Genomic DNA, 22,736 nt, shown 5'->3' with positions numbered 1-22,736 from the left:
GACTAGCTAAATTTGCACATAGTGCAACAATGTGCACGTAGCTCAGTTGGTTAGCTGTCGGGCTAACAATCCGAAGGTCGCGGGTTCGCGTCCGACGGGTTCTCACAAACTGGTTGCCTGTCTCACTGATATGTGACCTACGGCTGGGAACGTCCTCAGGAGAAATTGTGGTGCTGAATTCTAAAGGTGCTCCTCACATTCTTTAGTGTGGGGTCTAACAATACTTTGTTATGTTCTGATATCAGGGAGAATAAAGGGTACTTTGAGCAACCAGATTGCAACGTTTTATGAAAACGAGTGTAGCCTTGTTCACATCTCGTGTTACCTTTGACATTGAACATGGTCTCGAAATCTGTTGTCGTAAATGGATCTCGAAAATGGTGACACCTGGATTTGGTTGGGGATCCATGTGACCTCCGACTTTACATGTGTCAAAATAAGTGAATGGAGTTTTATTCCGCTTTCTTCCAACAATATCACGACGAGAACACCATAAAGAGGATTTACCAACTGCACCCATTTGGTAAATCAAATGGTTTATATAAGGCAACAACATGAATTGAAATGTATAACGCATAGTATCACCTTCTGATATAGTTGGGAAAAACGGTCCGGAAAAACAGTCTAAGAGCGAATGAAAACAAATTTAGAACGAAACCATCAGCAACTTACCCTTAAGAATAGGTGGTATGCAGTTACGTTGAATTTCAGTTGGTTTATTAAGACCCATAGTAGAACACTGTCTCGCCAGCCAGTCGTTTAAACCAAGTTCCATAAAGGCAGTCATTGTCTATTTTACTACAAATTATTCGATAAAATGGTAGATCTAACAACTCCAACGTGTTCCGCTTTGAACACCTACTGTAGTACACGTTGGTGAGTGTGTGTCACCCCTCTCTTGTACCGAGAGAGTGAAACAGATTAGCACCAACCAAAAACGGCATGTCGTCATCTGAATCGGACCAACAACAGGAAACCAACACCCTGTCCTGCCTATTGAAACGGCAATATTCTATTTATTTATTTATTTATCTATCTATCTATTACACCTGTTTGGGGTTTGTTTATCATTTACGCCGCATTCAGCAATATTCCTACTGTATGATGGCGGTCTGTAAATAATCGAGATATCATGCGGTGAAACAGGAATATGCTACTGTATTCGATGGTGCTGTTTCAGGATGTAATCGTTTTCACTCCTTAATTCTGACAGCAGAGGGTGTATATCCTCAAGTCTATAGGTCCACCAGAGGAAAAGTAGGTACAATATTTTAGCCCCCACGCCATGTTTTCCTATTATATGATATAATGACCGAGAACGTCCCTAGGAGACGGGGATATTTGGGACGATATTTGTTTTAGTGGTGTACCTTTGGCCAAATCATTCATGTCGATGCCAAACAGTCGGCGTTCGTAGGACTTTTCACAAACATGAACATAATTATAGCCTCAGTTTATCGGGTGACGTACCGAAGTGGATTCTCCCTGCTGTAGTTAATGAGTCTCACCACGAGGATACAGCTGTTACCTGTACTACACACGACAGTTTATTAAAATATGTAGTTAGATATAGTTAGGTCAGTGTAAAGTCTTTAGTCCATCTTACATATGGACTTTTCAGTACATTTGTGGTTTGACTGTGCATACATGGGGAGAAGTGCACGTTACTGGGCTCACTTTTTCCAATTTTTTTGGATGGATGTACTTGCACCAAAGGTAAGCCAACCCTAACCTTTACTCAGTAACCCTAAGGATCTAGTCAGTGGCCAAAAATGTGTTCGCACCGTCGACTTCACAGCTATATATGTCCCTCCTCTTCAGCCCTCACTTGGAAGTCCAATAAAATTCTAAATATACCACACACATATATATATACTGGCGTCTCCTTTTCTCACAGTACTTATGAATATCAGCAGAAAAAATAATATAAACAGTTCCTTTCGTATGTATGCGTGTTGTTTTCAAATGAAGAGATTCCCCCTCTAACATGTGCACCTATCAACTGCTTGATCCATCAAGTATATTATCTCATTTGAGCTCGATGAAAAACATGGTCGTCCGCCACTGACTTTTCGAGGCGTCTCCTATTCTTGCGGCATAACGGGAAAGTAACGTTATTAGGTGTAAGGAAGGGGAGTCTTATCAGGAAGGGCGGGGAAAAGTTTTTTTCAAGTTGGTTAAAACTCACAAATATCCGTTACACTGCAAAATTTTGATAATTCACAGACTTTGGCCACTTCCTAGTTACTGGTCAGTGATGTATACAACCGCTAAGTATAACACATCGGCGACCTCAGCAGAAAATGTGTTTACCGCGAGAATAGGAAACCCGCAAGAATAGGAGACGGCCCTATACTTCACAGTTTTGAATTCTGCGGAAAATTCCCTTTTTCGTGATACCATCCACTGATATCTCAGACCAAGCTAAAGTGCTTAAAATTGCCTTTCATCGTAAATGGCTGCATCGTAAATGTCGCCATTTTTCACACTATACAAAATCGTAATTCAAAGCATTATTTGCTGTATGTTTTGAAATGTGAAAATAAGATAATTACTGGGAGTGTTGAATTTCAAAAATAGTGTAGTAATGATCACTGATATCACGTTTTCATGTAACCAGTAATGATAATTTTGAAACGTTGCCGATGAACCCAGAATCAGTTGGGATGTTTTCAGAAATACACTTGCACAAACGCCGAAGTGAGCTTTCCGCCATATTGAATAGTGTTTTCAAAATCACGTTTCGAGGAGGCTCGTATTGAAACGCCAATTACATCACATATATTTCATATTCGGCTGTGACAAATGCATCATTGAATTCCCCACACATCTTAGAATCAAATTACAAATGGTCTTTGTCACCAATACCAACTGTCTTGATAAAACGAAACGAAAGATACATGGTATGAAAACGAACACTGTGCTCAAAAGACAGCGCTTGTTTGAAATGTAAACAAAGAAAATTTCCGATTTTACACTTCGTAGCATTTTAGGAAAATTTCCAGCATCCAGCCGTGTAATGATTGCTTACAATGGCTCAATACACTTAGAATATTCAGGGGAACATCATCGTAGCAAGAAATAGCAAATTAAATAGAGGTACAATGCAATCATTTGATAATTCATAAGAAACTGTCAAACTTTTAGTGCAGCATGATGTCATGACTGACGCAAAATCACGCAGAACGACAACGGTACTTGTCAGTATTTCTGGCTTCTTCCATCGTTTACAGTGTAAACGATAAAAACATATAACAATACACAGATAGTCAGAATAATTCTGATTACTTACATCTCACATTTATGTACAAAAGATCGCTAATCAAGGAAAGAATCCTCATAAAAGCCTGTGTACCCTTGTCAGAGAAGCCGCCATTTTGAAAGAAATCGGTCATCGGTAGTGATGTCACACATCAACATTGTTGCACAAATTAGGCAGTTTCTTGAGGTGGAGGTAGGTTGAACAAGAGTGTACACAATGGCCATATCATTCCGATTGCACTTTCAGTATTCTGATGTATATTTTGCGTATCAATCAGATATTTTTTTTCATGAAACTGATTTCAGTATCTACATATATCCATGTTCAACACCATAACATATGTGGATATAAGGTATCAATTTGTATTCTTTGAAAGCTTCTGATTGTTTGAATGATACTTACATGGGAAATTGACTCAGTAAGTGTATTATACCACATTTTAAGCCTTTACAAAAGTATTGGAAGATCACACGTAGCCATTACGGCAACATGTACAATATTCAGTACGCTGGGATAAATATTGAATTTTCATATGAACAGGTTGATAAACAGTGATTTAATTCAACCTTGCAGTCAAAACAGATAATATTAATGAAAACGGTTTGTACATTTTATTAAATGTTGAGGAAAACATATTTTAAGGAATTGTCTTGTTCATTGCATTGGCCTGTGTCGTTTTTATAGACAAAACAATTATGAAGATTGATTGACCAGGTGTGAGTTTGTCAAAAACGTTTTATAATTCATTATCATTTTTTAGATATTAAAGTCAATTCAAATTTGATTAAAACATATCTGATGGCAGAATATCTAACTCAAACAATACTTAAAAATATATGAACCAGGTCATGTCCTAATTTGGACAAACCTTAAGTCCATGTTCTAATAGTTCGATACTGGAGAAATCATCTCTTTGTACCTTTCATTGCATACTTATGAAGTGAAATAATTACATAAGCATAAGAAGAAAAGTTTGTATCCTAAATGAATATTCAATGCATATTCAGGTGCTGTGAAATTTTCATTTACGCTAAATTGATGCCAGACATGTGCACATGTTATGCACAATAAGATACGCAGTAAAACCGTCTAATTGTAGACATATTCAGGGCAATATTTCAGTGGCAAAACCATTCATTTTATGTTTTGTCTAAAAAGTGTTGAATTCTGTCACAGAAGTCGAGACCTTTTACACATTCAGTGGGAATTATACAAGACACTATTATAGACATAATATTGTCTTGTATTACCTCACCAACTTCTAAATTCCTGTGAACAGTGGGAATTAGCTTAGATATGTCCTAATCAGCAAACCAGTGTCTTCTTTTTCCGACGTCACAAAATGCACAAAACATGCCATGGCGTCAACTAAAATGTCACATTATTTTCAGTTATTTCATTACATTTCACATTATTTTCAGTTATTTCATTACATTTGAGAATGTGGCTGTTACTCCGTTAATAATGATGCAAAATTTATCAAAATACATCCACACAAACAGGAGAATATGGGAATCTCAGAACGAAATTATGTATCGGATAGGGCCATCCACATCGCTATTATCTGCTTTCTGATGTAGTGCATTGGCATCTTTTCTGTCAAATTGTGAAACTACCAAAAGGTATCCTTTCACATTGGAGGACTTTGTATTGGAATAGTTTAGTTCACTGTGAACAAAACATAACGAAACTATACTGTCCATATCTACACCAAATTCTCTCCGTGTGATCTAAATTACAATGACCTAATGTAAACCATAGCGGAGTTATGCCCCCTTATCTTTATACGTGCATGACCTCTCTGTCGACGTTTGACATCATAGAAGAAAATCGATTTTTGGCGCGTATTGCGGGTCATTTTTTATTTTGTGTGTATGGCGTTATGCATGAGCACATAAATCTAGTTCACATATACTTATGTCGTTCAGATATCAAGCTGTATTTTCTTCGCTCACACTTTCCGTAAAGATAACAAATTAAAAAAAATCGCAGCAGAGTGCTTTTATTGGTGCATGATAAAAAACGAAGAAGTTTACTGTTTTTTAACGGACACAAAAGTTTTGGACAACATTTAGCCGTGTCTGTTTCTCAACCCCCTGAGTTAGTCGCAGTTATATGCATACCAACGGATAGGAAATTAAATATTCTACATTTGAGTATAATTTTATAGTCGTACGCAGATCCAGGACCACACAAGTGCAAATCTCGCACCACGTTCACTTTTCAAACCTTATGAAAATTTGCGCCTGCAAAAAAACTCGGCATCCAGGGGGTTGAATTCACATATTTATGTAAGTAATAAAGGTATTCACCTCATATATTCAGAATTTAGTCTGTAGTCTGTACCTGATTGTTGAATTTTGCTGTCAAATCCCCAAGAGTTTGGCGATTCCTGTTCATAAGACAAAACTGTCATCGTTCTCTTCTTGGTGACGATTTGTGAGGCCGCCCACTTCTCGGCAATGATTTAACTGAACCACACTCCCGAAAACGCTTTAAAGTTTTCTGAATTGTTCTAGGGTTTATACCTGTCAACTCAGCAATTTTGTAGCTTGATTGATCCAACTCAACAATTAGATTTCATTGATCAGGTGTCAATTCTCGGTTGACAGGCGGCATGATAGCAGACGACAAAAATGTGAAGAAAGAAAGGGAGGTAATCGTGCATTATGGGTGCAACACATATTTTGTGACCTGTGAAATTAGTACCCCGAATTGCATTACGATTGGTGGCTTATCAACATGCCGAGACGCTTTCAAAGTCAGCCTGCAGCTCAAAACATGGGCAACGTAACATGAATTGGTGAACAGACTTTTGGCCACTGACTGTAGAAGGGGGGTGCCCAAGGGCTAAGGATACAGCAGCGTGCTTATTAGCCAGTACTCAGCTGTTCCCGGGTAGCGCACCCAGTAAACTGCACTCTAGCCCATACATGTGACATTAAAATGCACCAAACACCATGTCACTGTCAGATCATAAGGAAATTTGCAGTCTTGCTGATCAAGGATGTTATCCAAGATGAATTGTTGAATGATTTAGGATTAACATTGTTGACAGTCCCATTCTTTACACTTACAAACTGTTCACTCATGGATAATACTTCATAGCCCATGCAAAGTTTATACGATTATCTATTGAGTTGAAGTGTCTGCAAATTTCTTTGTTAGTTATTGACATAACATTAAAAAAAATTTTAATTTCTTTTTTTGTGTGTGTCAGAATTGGCACGCACATGCTTATGAGCTTTCATTCTGTTCACATGATGTTTGACTGTATTTTCACAGAATGGAATTTGCAGAATTCATCAAGATCCCAATGGTTGATGGTGTAGTGATGAAGAGACCATTTGAGGCACAAGTGGAGGGCACACTCTGTGTTACCGGACATCATCTTATTTTGTCTTCTCGAAAGGACCAAAGGGAAGAACTTTGGGTACATATTAGATTTAAATATACAATCTTTTTTCTTTTTTTTCATAATTTTTTATTTTGTTCCATTTTTCAATATTTTATACCAACAGTTAACAATGATGATCCGGTATACAAGATGGACAATCCAATTGTTTCAGCAGAATAGATCATGACGTGACAGCCAGAACCTGTAGAAAGCATTGATATTACAACCAATTATTGCTGAATGCTTTGTTAGCATATAGTATTCAAACAGTTTATGTTAAAAACTTGAAAAGGTGGCATAATGTTGTTACACTTGTTTCGAAAAAATAGTTCCTTGAAGAGAATTATGATCAAGACGATGTTTAAAGGATTGTTGTTTTTGTTTGGATAGCTAAGCATTACATGTTCCTTTTCAATTTTGAGTTTTATTTGTGCTTTGGCATGCAGCTAGTTCTCAATTTTTTTGTAATCTTTTCTTAAAAAAAATTTGGTGGCAAGATATGGTGTAAAAGTCTTATTGGAACCATTGTAATCTGGTATCTTTCGTACATCTAAAAGGAAAAGTATTATGAAGTGACCAGTCATTAGATATATTGTTGTCGTATAGAATGTGTAGTTCCCATTCCAAGGCATGTTGCTTTTTAAACATAGCCCAGAAATTAAAGTTGGGTGTAAGTATTGCATCCCCTTTACATTCTTAAAAAGGTGACCCGTGAAGGTCCCGGGGTAGAATAGGCCTTGAGCAACCCATGCTTGCCATAAAAGGTGACTATGCTTGTCGTAAGAGGCGACCAACGGAATCGGGTGGTCAGACTAGCTGACTTGGTTGACACATGTCATCGGTTCCCCATTGCGCAGATCGATGCTCATGTTGTTGATCACTGGATTGTCTGGTCCAGACTCAATTATTTACAGACCGTCGCCATATAGCTGGAATATTGCTAAGTGCGACGTAAAACTAAACTCACTCACTCACTCACTCTTATAAAGGTGTTGCATATATCGAGGTAGAACAGGACTACATTTTATTGTTTTCAAGTCGGTATCAGTCTTTTGGAGGTATTGTTTAATGGAGCAAATAAGACCATAATATTTGAGAACATTTTTTTTTCCTTATCCTGACTCATGCTTATGCTTGTCTCCTCCTATCCGAACAAAGAGAAGCACTTGAAGTTACCTTCATTGAAGAGAACGTAAAATCAACACCCATGAGTAGCCTCCCTTTCGCCCATGCTCCATTGCACAAGTCAACGGATGAGAGGGCACCTGGGTCCTGATACAGCACCACATCCATTTAGTTTTTTACCTTATTTCATCTAAATTTCAGCTGTTTTAGTATATTTACATTACGTAACAGAATTATTACCAAATTCTACATATTTTATACATAGTTTGTCTTGTTTTTCATCATTGCATGTTTGCTAACATTTGATGAAAACTTGCATGGGTTGTAAATATGGGTTGTTTGGGCTTAATACACATGTATATTTTTGCACTACAGTTTTCTCTTTGAGCGCCTGTGGTATCCTATGGAAAAAACAAATAACTATTACAGAGTTCAGTAGTTGTGTTTTTATTGTTCTATGGCATGCAAAGGATTATATTATAATTCATAGCCAAGTTATGACGGGTAAAAAAACTGGAAAAAAGCACTAGTAATCGAGTGTTAACTGCTGCTGATATTCATCATTTTAGTGAATCATCCAGTGCCTCCTAGGGGAAGTCCTCTGCTACAGTGACGGGTTCCATCTCCACCCAGAAGAGATTGTCACCTACCGAGATGTTGTCATTTCTAGCCCATCGCCTATGGGGAAGAAGGAAGACGACAGCCCTAAAGATTTTGTCAAGCTTCGTCGTGGTTCATCACAGAAGTCAAAGTCATTCTCTTCAGTGATCGTCTCTCCAGATGAAGCAGGCATTTTTGATGACCTCTTGATCCTCCGGACAGAGGTTTCAGTCTTCAGTCAGACATCTCAGCCTGCTACAACTACTAGTGCAATAGCTCTAGTTTCTGCACCTTCAGCAGAACCTAGTTCAAGACCACCTCAGACACAACTTACATGAACCTATGGCAATGTCAGCTCCCCTTTGTCGCTGTCACAAGTGCAGGATTCATCACAGAACTTCGACATGGGCATGTTTATCTAACAGCTCTCTGAGATGATGGAGCAAAGCTTCGAAGAAAAGGCTTCGATAGTCTTAAAGTCTTGAACTTTGATGTGAGTAACCCTGCGCAACAGCACTACAGCTGCTTTGATGCACCCAGGCCAAGTTTATGAGAAGATCTTCATGATGACTTGCACAAAGACTTGAGTGAAGACCGATCTGAAGCTCGACAACGACTAGTTGAAGATGAAGACCTGCATGAAGAATTACGCAGAGATCTAGGCACAATGCACAGTCCAAGGCTTCACTGCATGCCAACAGAAGCTGACAGTCTGCCACTAACGCAAGCTCGGCCTTGCCACTTAGGAGGTGCCGACTGTCACCAGATGTCAACACTGCAAAGTCTCTCCTTACAGATGTGGAACAGGTTGCTCCCCAGTCCCACACAGATGCCACAGACATGATAAGTCATGACCATACGACCATCATTGAGACTACTCATTATGTGAGACCAACCTGCATGAAGGCATTCAGACTCTTCGAGGGAAATTTATCAAGATCATTCACTTGCAACAGTCAGCCATTCACAAGAGCATGATCTCTCAGAGAGGAAGACCTGCACAAACATTGTCGCCTCAGCTGTTAAAAGTCTGGAGAAAGCCAGGAACGCAAGCTCCATGAATGCAGCAGGTTTTACATATGCAGGTTCCACATGTGCATGTTCCAAGAAAGCAAGTCCAGACATCGAGGGAGGTTCCATGAAATTACCTGACCTGATCTTTATGCACAGGACCACATGCCACTACAGGACCAGTAGTAACATTAGGGAAGCTTGGGAACCTCATCACATCATCTGTATATGGTGGCAACCGCATTATTTTCAAGAAAGAATGAAAAGTGGAAGACATCAATATTCTGTGGTGAAGTTTATTCTTTTGTGCGCTTCCATTCAGCCACCAATACACACGTTCACTTGTGTAACTCCAGGACAGGCCGCACAGTGAAATTATGGACAAGGCCGAATGCTGGCGAAAAAACATCAGTGACTGCACACGATTCCATGATTATCGTTTGATGGTGACGCCACTTTTCTGGAATGAGATTGGCCCATTGTTGACAATGCCGTGCACAGAACTCGGTCACAGTTCAGGTATCAGGAAGTCATCCACAAAAGTAAACCATCCTTTCAACATGGGAAGGGTTTCATTTACATTCAACATAGTGTACAGCGTTGTTTGACTATCTTCACAGGTCGATAGAGGTCAGCAGATAAGGTTATTTATCTGTGACTTGAAGCGACAAGCATCACACTGTTTCGGCTCGTGGCAGCCAGTATTCCACCACCATCTAGTCTACTATCAATAGACTTCCATAGATAACATTCCATCATGGATCGTGGATGATTTAAAGTCAAAGACTGATGCATATGGCCGAGATTCTGGTAATATCTTCTACTTCATCTATACTACATGTGTAATCAGTGGATGGGAGCACTTCAGCAGCAACAAGTATTCTGCAAACAGAATAACATCGTTTTACCAGAAGATTGATGAGATATGATTTAAGCCATGATACCACAAGCAATACTCTCTCCACTGACACTTTGCAGTTGGCAGTGTTTACTTGCTCTCCTGACGTCAACCTAAGACATGACTTGCAGGAGGAGGTTACAGTCAAGCCTGTTACAGTGATTTGTCAATGAGCACCTGAACAATACCGACCTGTTTGTTCTACCAGATTGTCTCAACCCATATCTGCTTTGGTAGATTCACAGTGACAACCTTTATTGGGGGAACCAACCTGACAGAGCCAGACTGCAACGTTCATCTATATCTTGATGCATCTCTCCAAGAATGGGGCGCTCACCTCTACAATGAAGTAGTTTTGGGGTCAAGTGGTCAAGACAAGATCAAGCTCTATACATCAGTCTCTTAGAGATGAAAGCAGTGATCAATACAATACAACACTGGTCAAGCCTTCTCAAGAACCCCAAGATCAGAGTTCACACAGAGAACTTCACAGAAGCGTTATGCATCAACAAAAAGGGGTCAGCTAGGTCACCAAGTTTGTTACAGCTCATGCTTCACCTGTACACCATCGTTGACAAGCTGTACATCTTCGTGAAGGCATGCCACATACCAGGAGCAAAGAGTGTCACAACAACTACAGCTGTCTCCAACAAAATGGATGATGCATTTCTGATGCTTTTTGGCTCATAATACAGACATTAGGATCGCCGATAATAGACTTGTGTGCAATCAAGTTCAACAGACATTTGTGTCTCCAAAACCGAATCCACCAGCTTGGGCTACAGATGCTCTCAGCAATCCATGGAAGGGGCTCAATGGGTACACGTTTCTGCCTCCAGTACTACTACCTCAGGTATTACAGAAAATCAAGCTTACAAGGCGACTACAACTGCCTGTGGTCCTACTAGCCAGCAGTATGTGGTTTCCCCATCCTCCTACCAGACCTTGAAGTCCTGCCTCAAAACTATCAGAATGGCCGAATGTGCTAAGTCATCCACACACCAAGCAAGCTCTCTGAAATCCGTCATTGTTCCAGCTACATGTATGGACCATATTAAAGTTTGTTTAAAGAAACAAGGAAATTCCGCCTGAGTGGTGAAGGTTGCCACGTTTGCCTTACAAATGTCTGCTTGATCACTGTATGATAAATGAAAGAGATTCAAGTTGTATGCAAAGTGGAAGGGTTTTCCTGCAAGTAAAGCATCTCATCCTCAAGTGGCTGACTACTTGTGTCATTTACGACACAAGACATTTAAAAGACTGTATGTTATCGACTTACTTATAGGTGCTTAGTGCAGTCTGGAACTCTGGAAACTGGCATAAAGTTGCCCAAAGTACCAGAACTGGTAGCGTAGTTATTCAAGTTTGAAGATCAGTTAAAGAATTTCAGGTTGCTATAAAATTACTAGTAGGACGCTAGTATATCCAAAACCACATGAAGATGTCACAAGACACCTTCGTTGACAAGTGTGTCACGTGTGGTCCCGCAAAGACACAGAACGAAAGTTGAAAGTTTGCAAATCTACAGTGTCATTTTCAAGTTCCCGTCGTTGGTTACAGGACGTAAAATAAAGAGAGAGAATCAAGGAAGTGGCATGACCCACCACCGATTCCCTTGGATTCTGTCTAGAATAATAAGCATGAGTCAGGATGAGGAAAAATATCGGATTTTCTGATTAAAATTGACCTCACAAGGTCAGCCCTCCCATTTTCCCCTTTCCTGGCATTCTCAATTTCACTGCAAATCAGTGTTGGGCCATTTAAATTGGAGTAAGTGACAAGCATGGCCATCATATGACCAATTTGCGCGCCAATGCATGAGTTTAAGGGAGGCTACTTGTGGGTGAGTGATTTTACATCCTCTTCTATGAAGGGAACCTCCAGAGATTCAAGTGGGACTCCACTATGATCAGGTAGAAGAAGGAGACAAGCATAATAAACACGAGTCAGGATAAGCATAAAATATCAATCTTAATCAGGAAATGACATTTTTATATCAAATTGGTTTAGGAGCTTTTCAGATTTAAAGAAATTACAAATTTTTAAACTTGTCCTATCTAACGTTATGCATCTTTCTTCCTCTCTTCAACCCAGTGTGGAAACATGCTGTCAGCTAAGTTTAATCAAATCTTCTTGGCCTCTGACCACCCAACCTTTGCCCCTGCAATACACGCCTGTCAATCATCCTGTACGTGCAGCCGATCACATGAAGTCCTCTACTTGTCATTCTCTTTCTTGTCGCACCACAACCTGGATGTGTTGTTTTGTGAGAGAATTGATAGCTTGATTTAGTGATTGACGATGGATGTTTCTGCTACCTCAACCATATCACTCCAGTGGGGCGCTGTATTCTGAAGTGTACACTGAATGGTGTCTGTAGCATTGCTCAAGACTATTATCAAACCGGAGGATTTTATGGTCTGTTTGGATTTGCAGGACGCCTACTTCCACATTCCAGTTTGCCCGACACATCGGAAGTTCCTGTGATTCATGTTCCATGGCATTCACTACCAATAGCTTGTGCTCCCGTTTGGAATTTCTTTGGCCCCATGGCTGTTCACACAGCATTCGTACCTACTCGTCTCTTTCCGTGACCTACGAAGACTCGTACCCCTCTCATACGCCATCATTGCCAAGAATCGTGTCAAAACAATCAAATCGCGCGTAGTAAAATGCATTTCAAACCATGAAAATGGCGGGACTGATAAACTTTGAGCTTAAGGATGAACAGCTTTCAACACTAAAACATATATGTAAAAGTAATGACCATATTGCTGTTTTTTCCGCAGAATGTTGGATATTGTTAGAGCCATGTTTGGAAATTCAGAGTTATCTTTCCTGGAAATAGTACTAGACAATTTTTATCTCCATGCCCGTTTTCGCTTAGACAGGACCCAGTCGTAAACATGACCACGAGAGGGTTACGAGACTTGCCGGAATGACACGAGTAGTTAGGAATGTTGACATGGATCACAAGGCCGATCACCAAATTTCTGCATCGCAGGGGGATTGTGTTCGAGGCTTACATAGACGATTGCATCCAGACTCGGAACGACGCTGGCATTCTGCTACTTCACATGGAGTTTGCGATGCGGCGTCTTCGCCACTTAGGCTGGTTGGTGAATCTAAAGAAGAACTGATCCCTACACGCAGTCTGCAGTTCATCGGGGTGGTACTCGACACTCAGGTCAGCAAATTTTTTGTGCCGAGGGAGAGGTTCGACAAGATGTTATATCTGATTCCCCTTGCCTTGTTTCAGCCCAGGACGTCACGGCAATGGCAGGAGCTTTTGGGGTTACTGTCGTCTGCTCAGACTCTAACTTTCAGGGGTCAGCTTCCTCTTCAACCCTTGCAAATGTTTCTTGCTCCTCTTATCAGGAAGGGCGACCTGTCCGCATTGATCATGTTACCCAGGGAGCTTCATTCTCATCTACTATGTTGGATGCCAGAATCAAACGTTTGCGGTTTAGAGCTGTTGGTGCCGTTTTACTACCTGTATGTGGATGCATCACTACATGGGTGGGGAGCTAACCTTCTCAATCACCAAGTGGCAGGGCAGTGGTCTACCGCAGATCGCGCATGCCACATCAATGTCTTGGAACTCAGAGCAGTAATTTTGGCGATCACTCTTTGGCGAAGGCAACTAGGAGGTTTGCCTCTCATGATAAGGTCTGACAATGCAGCAGTCGTTTGTTACATCAGTCGGATGGGATTGACGGGGTCGACCCAACTCCTAACGTGGACTCATTAAGCATAGCGGTTCGAACCAATCAAATTCCAGGGGTAAGAATGTCATCGCGGACTCTCTGTTACGTCAAAGAGTCCGTCCCCAATGGAATGGAAGCTGTTTCCAGAGGTGTTCCGGCCTGTTTGCCTCCTGCTGACGGAGCCAACTATAGACCTGTTCGCTGCTGTTTGTGTCTCCGGCCAAGAAGATTTGATTCAACTTAGCTAACAGCACGTTTCCACACTGGGTCGAAGAGAGATGCTTAACATGAGATAGGATAAGTATACAAATATACAATTTATAGTTACAATTTCCAGATCATTACCCCAATACTTGAACTATTCTTTGTAGTAAACCGTTTTACACTGTACTATAATTACTATTATACAGTCGTGCCCCGTTTATCCGAACACTTGTATTTTTATTGAAATTGTCTGGATAAGCGAATTTTTGGATATCTGAACCACGGGCCATATGAACAAACAAAACGCAAAAAAAAAATGTGCAAAGAAATTAACATTCACAAGATCATTTGCAGTAAGACTCACATTGGCAACTTGTACATAGGATCATAATGCATCGTGAAGTTCCGACAAGGCCATGTCTTCTTGTGGGTCCTCATTTGATTGGATAATATCCACATGATGAAAGCAGTTAGCAATTGTCTTTTCGCTCACAGCTGTCCAGGCTTGCTTGATCAGCCGGATTAAATAATTATAGTGACCCACAAATTGACAGACCTCAAAATTAACTCAGTGTCACCTTGCTACTCTGACAATTCAAAGACGGCCGACTTCTTTCATGTTAGGGCACTCGAGGTCCTCGGTAATCACGTGTGTAAACATTGAAGTGCTCAGTCTTCCGGATATACGAGACAAAAAATGCACATAATGTAGTGTTTTGTATGTGAAAATGAACGTACTGTTACGGAAACCGGATTTCCAGATAGGTGAGTATTTTTGTACAACGTTGTGAATTTGTTTTAAGGAATTTTTGTTCGGAAGGCGAGTTTTCCAGCTGACTGAGGTACGGATAAACGAGGCACAACTGTATTTTTATTATGCATATACTTTCAGTTAGGGAGTGTAAATCTTTTTTTGTTTGTCTTTTTCACAATTTATCTAAGTACAGGTCACGTTACATGTTATAATCAACAAACTAGATGATAATTGCATGCTCTTAATATTTCCAAGAGAATATGCAGTGCTATCCTACTTCTTGCACCAAGTGCAACCTATGACAAGAACCCAGTTGGTTAAAAAACACCAGGGTCGCATTTGCTCAATTTACGTATGGGTGGGGGGTGTTTCACACACCAGTTTGCGAGATGTCACAGTTATAGTGTAAGACACTGTAACTCTAACCAAGATTTTTCTAACCAAGCACATCAGCTTTATTAGTTTAAAATTCATACATGAGACATTATCAGAAAAACAATTTGAAACTATTTTCTAACAGTATTATATAAATAATGGTATCCAATATAACACTTGGTGATCTAGGAGACACAAGTGAGTTCAATTTACCTGGAGAGAAAGACACCCCATACCTATTATACTTTAAAGATAGAGTATACAAACGAATGCCTCTAGCAGATTTTATGGAGTTTGAATGGATAAATAAAATGACGGTAACCAACCTTTATATCATTTTTAATGATAATACTTTCGTTTAAAAAATTATTAACAATGGTTTCTTTCTAGCGTCCTTTAAACCCTTACAATATAATTCTATACAAGTGTTACCAATACCAGATCACACTGGCAGCAACATGTTAGCCCCAGTCAACTCGAATGGTTTGAAACCACACACAACACTAATTATAGATGTATATCTTGCAGAGAGTTCCACCAATCCATTAAGATGGTCTTAGAATAATTTGGCAAAAAAAGCATGAGAATATACGTTGTCGAATCATAATAAGGCACGGCGATTCACCACCATTTAGCTATAAGCCTTGATGGGGTTTATGGTTTGGGGCATTTACTCATACCTATTTCTGTCTCACCCATTTTCCTACACGATAATATAAACCTTACAGGCTTAAAATTTATCAATCAAAAAATAGATAGCAGTTATCAAAAAAATAATTTATAAACTATGTTATAGACAAATAATAATAAAATATCAAATTTTTTCAGGAAATTATATTTTGGCTTGGGCTGATTTCAAAGAAATTTCCTGGTAGTGGATAGAGATATATGAAAAAAAAAAGTTTTTGTAGGTTTGAGTCTTTTAACAAGATTCTATTTATCCAAGAAATTTTTGGCACTGGATTGTTTTAAAGATATGTGGTACTTTTTTTCCTCCATCTTTATAAGTACAGTACCTTGTACATTTTCTCTCTCTTTATTTCGTCAGTCTTTCCACCCCAAATAAATATAAAACAGTATCTTTACAGTTCATCAACTAATACTCTGAGCTGGATTAGGTAGCGTTGAGAAGAAATGGTTCAGTTCAACCAAGAGAAGTGAATTCAGTGTTGTATTTCTTCCTAATGGAGTTAATATCCTGAATGACCAGATTTTCATTAAATTCAAAACATTTTTGTAGTTTATTATTCTATTTTTTTTCTACCATTACATCCAAGTCTACATCAAAGTCTATTGACCATTCTAGCTCATCTAGCTGTCTACCATTCAAGATTCAATTTGTTACCTAGTTTATGTTTTGATCTCTTTTTAGATTCAATCCATATAATTTTACTTTTTTCAATGTTAACTTTCAGTCCCGAAAACCTAGCAGAGAATGTTAGTTCATAAATTGTTGCATATAAAGATTTCTTAGTTCCATCGCAAACCTTTGATCAATTGAGGCCAAGGATACTACATATCAAACCATAGACTATCTGAGCATTGTGTCTATTTGTTGTTACTACTTAATCCCACTCATCATTGGCTTCATCACTAGTGTTCATTGTTGTTTTAGCTCCCTACAGGCCTCCTCCAATTATATAGCACATGTTTACTCTATCACATGCTGCTGTTAATGTTAATCCACTGTTTGTCACAACATACCATGTATATAAGCTTCTCATTATTTGGTTGTAGTCACATTTAGCTTGAAAATGATGTAAGAATCTACATCAAAATGCCGCTCAGCATAATAAACAAGAAGTTTTAATCCATAAAACTTTATGTTTCATATGAGGTACAAGACCAATGATTGAGAGTTGTTTTCTGACTTCTTTGACTGCATTTAGATTGTCATTTTCCTTCAAATGTGTCCTATTTATTATAAATTTCCAATGACTTTCTTTGATGGACTCTTTCAAAGATTTCACTATGATATTAAACAAAGTTTTTTCAACCGTGTTGTACAATGTCAGATTGTCTCATATACAGAAATCTGTTTGTTTGTTTAGAGTTTAGTCATGTCAAGGATCAAGGTCATCCTCAGTGTCACAGTTGAAATAGTTTTATAAATGATGTAGAAACATCTATTCTAGTTCAGTGATAGTTTAGACCACATCTGAAAATATGACCTGTAATAGCTCAAGGTCACAATGAAAGTAATTATTTAAATATGTGTTTGCCTGTACACAAATCACTTTTCTTGCAAATCCCTTTTAAGAGCTCTGCAACATTTACGATGGGGTGTGTTTGTTCAGTTATCTGCCCATCTGTCTTTGATTGAATGTTGAACATCTCTGATACTAGTCAGTAAGATAGATAGATAGTTGATAGAATGGTTTAGCAAAGTTACATCCACCTTTCAGGGTAAATGAATGAACAATAAAATCAGACAGAATCTCTATGAATGGTGAACACTTAAAGTTTGAGTTACTACACTAAAAACCAATGTGCTAGATTTTGTAAGAATCTGTTATTTAGATTCTTTTATTTTGCACTTTGTTTGTTGTTGTTTATTTTTCATTCATGTCAATGAACTTCAAAAATACACAGTCAATAACCCTAATGTATTGATTACTCCTTTCTTACCAGATAAGAAACATGGTTCATACTAAAGTATCTGTAAAACGGCACCAATGGAAAAATTGAATGAAATCTTATAACTGCATGTGAAACTTGTCAATGATACAATGGTTGTTCATGGATTGGGAAAGAGAACTTTGATAATGATCCATTTTCATGAATGGGCCATTGTCCTTGTGTCAAAAGTAAACTTCAAAATTTAATAGGCCATTTTTCATTCTAATGTGCAAATTGGCCCATGGTCCTTGCCTTTCCTAATAACTGGTTATTCCTCAAGACAGTTACTGACTTTGCCAGAAAGTAATCTCACCTACAAATGCTATGTTTTCAGCTTCTTCACAGTGCAGTTGACAGCATTGAAAAGAAGCTTAGCGGTTCTGGAGGAAGTCTTTATCTGCGATGTAAAGACTTTGGTGTTGTACAGCTGGACATTCCATCTGCTGATGACTGCATCAGTGTATCCAGCTCAGTAGAACAACTCTCAAACATAGGTAATCTCTCATGTAAATGTTCAGTCTGAATTAAGGCTATGCCGTGTGGTGAATAACATGTACATTTTCCTCACCTCTAAAATATGCTGTCTCCAAATTGAGGCTGCTATGATGGCCATACTGAAAATGTCATTTTTGCCCTTTTCTAAGCTGTTTCTGCTTGTATTTATGAGATGTGTAATTTGCAGAAAGTATGTTACATGTGGTTTCAATTTATGTACAGAATTTGGCAAAGTTTAATCTATGTTATCAATCAATGACCTTCAACCTCTGTAACCCCATTTGCCTTGTGTTACTGACATTTCCTTTAAGACTACACACTGTATGGTGCCAAGAATTCAGGGATGACCACAGCTATGCATCAACAACATCTTGCCAGAGAATTGTCCCCCAAGCTTTAAGGTGGCTTCCTTGTTGAAAATGACCTTTTTACTGCACCATATCTGCATTTATGATTATCGCATTTGATATCAGCCTGTATTCAGCATCACATGAAGTATGTCACGTTGCATAAGGGTTTTTCTCCTTGTATGTGATTGTTGATTATAGTGGCAGTTGTATGACCATGCTGGCTGTGTGCTGGCTGTGTGACCTGAATACAAGATGAATGAGCCAGCGGCTTCTTGAAAGATGGCTTCATAGCCAAGCTTCAGATTTTCTTTCTTTTCAATTTCTTCTATTGCAGATGACATGACACTGAAATACCCATTCTTCTACCGAGCTAACTTTGAAGTGATGGAGGATGGGTGGCAAGCATTTTTACCTGAAACAGAATTTGGGCGTTCTAAGGAATGTTCTGATGAATGGAGACTTAGTTATGTCAACAAGGATTTTCAGGTATGTTTTTGATTTTTGAAACAAGGTATGTTTCACCTGGACGCAAACATCAATATGCAACACAATACTTTTAACATTTGACTTGATAGCTTCATGGATTTGGCTGAAAAGTTTTGTTGCTGAACATGCATGGCTGTATCAGATTTGTTGAAGGCATTTTACTCAACACCACCTGTTCAGAAGGTCCTGAAATACTTAATTGTAGTACTGCTGTCACTGAGTGTGCATCTGTTGTTCATAAGACATGGAACATGCGAGTGGACCATGACCCTTCTTGCTTCATCTGTGGACTATGCTCATTGTGTTATGACATAGAAGCAACTATTTTCTTTGAGGACTAGAAAACATTGTATATCAAAGTAATGGAGCAGAGTGATCATTTACCCAGTACATGGCTTCAGTCAGACTTACTGTTGTCACTTATTTATTGTGAAAAATATTGCAGAGTTTGGAGTCCATACCATCATTTTCATTGCTAGTGATGTCTTCCACTGCATTTTCATGATATTACAATTTGTTTTCCTCAGTTGTTTTCGTAACATCCACAGTCCTGGGTGTTTTTTTCTACAGACATTGACACAAGCATGCCGGGAGCAGATTAGGACACCATTTCAATGAGACTGTCCTAGCCAGCAATAGCTGATTAGCTGAGGTGCCTAACGTGTGTCTGTATTTAGCCAGACTGAATATTCTGATAAATGCCTCTAATGTGTAACTTTCATTTTCATAATGGCAAAGTAAAATTAGGATTATTCACAATGTTAATTTCACTTTATGTGATTATATGATTATGTGATATAGTCGACGCCTCGTCTGTCCGTCCGTCCGTAATCATTTTGTTTCCGGAGCATAACTCAGAAACTGTTCAATATTTTTAGATCAAACTTTATAGATATAGTAATCTCAGCCTATGGTTGTGCCTTTTGCTATTTACAGATTTTTGGCATTTATATTTTTTTTTGTTTTTCCATGGAACATTTTGGTGTTAGTCTTATGGTGGGGTGGGCTTCATTTCCGGAGCGGAACTCCAAAACCGTTCAATATTTTTCTACAAAACGTGGTAGATATATCAATCAGAACCTAAAGTGGTGCCTTTTGCTATGTACAGGTTTTTGTGATTTATTATTTTCTCGGTTTCCATGGAAATGTTTCGCACTTAGTCTCAAAAGTGAGGTGTGTTTCGTTTCCGGAGCAGAACTCAAAAGCCGCTCAATATTTTTCTGCAAAACATGGTAGATATATCAGTCAAAACCTGAAGTGGTGCCTTTTGCTGTGTACAAGTTTTGTGATGTATTATTTTCTCGGTTTCTATGGAGACGTTTCGGACATGGTCTCAAAATGGAGGGATGGGCTTCGTTTCCGGAGCAGAAATAAAAAACCATTCAATGTTTTTCTGCAAAACTTGGTAGATATATCAGTCTGAACCTATAGTGGTGCCTTTTGGTATTTACAGATTTTTGTGATTTATTATTTTCTCGGTTTCCATGGAAATGTTTCAGATATAGTCTCAAAAGTGAGGTGTGTGTTTCGTTTCCGGAGCAGAACTCAAAAACCGTTCAATATTTTTCTGCAAAACTTGGTAGATATATGTGCCAGAACGTGAAGTGGTGCCTTTTGCTATGTACAGGATCTTGTGATTAATTATTTTCTCAGTTTCAATGGAAACGTTCCGTACTTATTCCCAAAAGTGCGGGGTGTGTTCTGTTTCCGGGGCAGAACTCAAAAACTTCTTAATATCTGTCAGTGTTACTTGGTAGATATGTGTGGCCGACCCCAGAGTGGTGCCTTTTGCTATTTACAGGTTTTTGTGATGTACTATTTTCTCGGTTCCATGAACACGTTGCTAACTTTGTTTCCACAACTCGAAAACCTTTTCATATCTTTCAAAAGATCTTGGCAGATATACGAGACAGATCTTGAAATGGTGACTTTTTCTGATTGCAGATATATGGCATTTATATTTTTCATGAATTCCATTGAAACAATTCAGACTTGGTCTAAAAACACAATAAGTAAGTGTCACATGATTTCAAATATGTGGGGCCTGGGGGGATATGTCATCTTCTGATGACTCTTGTTGTTTAAAGTGAAATTCATCAGTACATTTTCACTCCAAACAGGCAATAGCAACAACTTCATACCTGGTAGTTATTAGTGAAAACTCTGCTGGGATGTCTTTATGTAAAATAACTAGTATGGCATATGATCACACCATTATTGATATCACTGAATCAGTGTGAAAGTATTCAGTGAGTTTCGTAAGTATGTATCAAGCTCAACTTTGAGGTGACTCAGAAAGTTGAATGTGTCCTTTGTTACTGCCAGGTAGTTAATGTTGTAACTTGTACAAACCTAATGATTGGTGTATCTGAAGAAGTTGAAAGAGTGAGTTGACCTGAAAACACAATTTCACCACACAATTTTTACTCATTTTAGGTCATTAAAACCATGTTTGTTGCAGGTGTGCTCATCTTACCCACAGGCATTGATTGTTCCAAAATGTGTGGACGATGAAACTGTTGCTAAGGCAGCAACCTTCCGCCAATACGGAAGATTCCCAGTGTTGAGCTATTATCATAAAGACAGCAAGGTAAGTGCCAGGACATCCATGTGTATCCATGGAACTAAGTCAACATATCAATAGTCAGTCTATTATTTATTATCTCAACTATAGAATAAAGTTATTGCAAACAGGTTGTTTATCAGAAGAAATGGTTGGATAATCAGTTACTTTTCAGCTCAGCTGTGCTTTATCATAATTGCAAGCAGACTGTATTTCTGAACAAACACCTGTGAAGTCTTCCATCCGTCTGTGATTCATCTTTCTATCTGATCTGTCTCTCTCTGTGATTTCTTTATTTGCAGTTTTGATGTCTTCCCTAAAACTGCCATTTTTATGCAATTTTCTAATGAAAATTGTTTGCCATGAATTTTTGTTTATGGCTACCAGATATGCATTCAGTAGTACATGGATCCCACCATGAACATCAATATTTGGACATTATTTTAGTGATGGCTATTGGCTATTTCCATTTTAACAAGATTTGTAATGAGGATGTTGCTTTGTTCTGTTTTGTACCTTACATGATGGGAACCTGGCATTTGATTGACGTCAGGTGGAGGAATGTTATCTCATAATATATGTAATACAGTATCTCTCTCTCTCTCTCTCTCTCTCTCTCTCTCTCTCTCTCTCTCTCTCTCTCTCTCTCTCTCTCTCTCTCTCTCTCTCTCTCTCTCTCTCTCTCTCTCTCTCTCTCTCTCTCTCTCTCTCTCTCTCTCTCTCTCTCTCTCTCAGATCTTTAATCACCAAAGGGTATTCTTCAACAATCACTTCAGCTCATCTTACTTCTACATGATTGTTTTACATTGATAAATGGAAGAAATTTGAAGACTATTGCCAAGCTACACCCTCAGCTCAGAATAATATCTTCAGTAGTTGGGTTTGTCTAA

At 38.8% G+C, this 22,736-nt stretch overlaps 2 protein-coding genes across 3 annotated transcripts in view; one reads left to right on the top strand and one right to left on the bottom strand.

Annotated features, from left to right (window-relative positions):
• Window positions 1–1,185, bottom strand: part of LOC137278161 (probable ATP-dependent RNA helicase DDX49) — a 31,933-nt gene extending 30,748 nt beyond the window's left edge. The window contains exon 1 of the mRNA XM_067810334.1: window positions 673–1,185. Within this exon, the coding sequence (XP_067666435.1) occupies window positions 673–787 (115 nt within the window). The 5' untranslated portion in view covers window positions 788–1,185. The remainder of the gene's footprint in view (window positions 1–672) is intronic.
• LOC137278159 (myotubularin-related protein 9-like) overlaps window positions 1,184–22,736 on the top strand; it is a 71,137-nt gene continuing 49,584 nt past the window's right edge. Inside the window, exons 1-5 of one of the 2 annotated variants that reach the window (XM_067810332.1) lie at window positions 1,184–1,257; window positions 6,548–6,695; window positions 18,287–18,446; window positions 19,132–19,283; window positions 21,745–21,873. In XM_067810332.1, coding sequence (XP_067666433.1) covers window positions 6,549–6,695; window positions 18,287–18,446; window positions 19,132–19,283; window positions 21,745–21,873 — 588 coding nt within the window. In that variant the 5' untranslated portion in view covers window positions 1,184–1,257; window position 6,548. Of the gene's footprint in view, window positions 1,262–6,547; window positions 6,696–18,286; window positions 18,447–19,131; window positions 19,284–21,744; window positions 21,874–22,736 lie in introns of both variants that reach the window. The other variant, XM_067810333.1, reaches the window with a different exon arrangement.

This window comes from Haliotis asinina, chromosome 3 (genome assembly GCF_037392515.1).
Source record: "Haliotis asinina isolate JCU_RB_2024 chromosome 3, JCU_Hal_asi_v2, whole genome shotgun sequence".
Lineage (NCBI taxonomy): Eukaryota > Metazoa > Mollusca > Gastropoda > Lepetellida > Haliotidae > Haliotis > Haliotis asinina.
The sequence above is the reverse complement of the archived record's forward strand: the minus strand, read 5'-3'. Positions and strand labels throughout refer to the sequence as shown.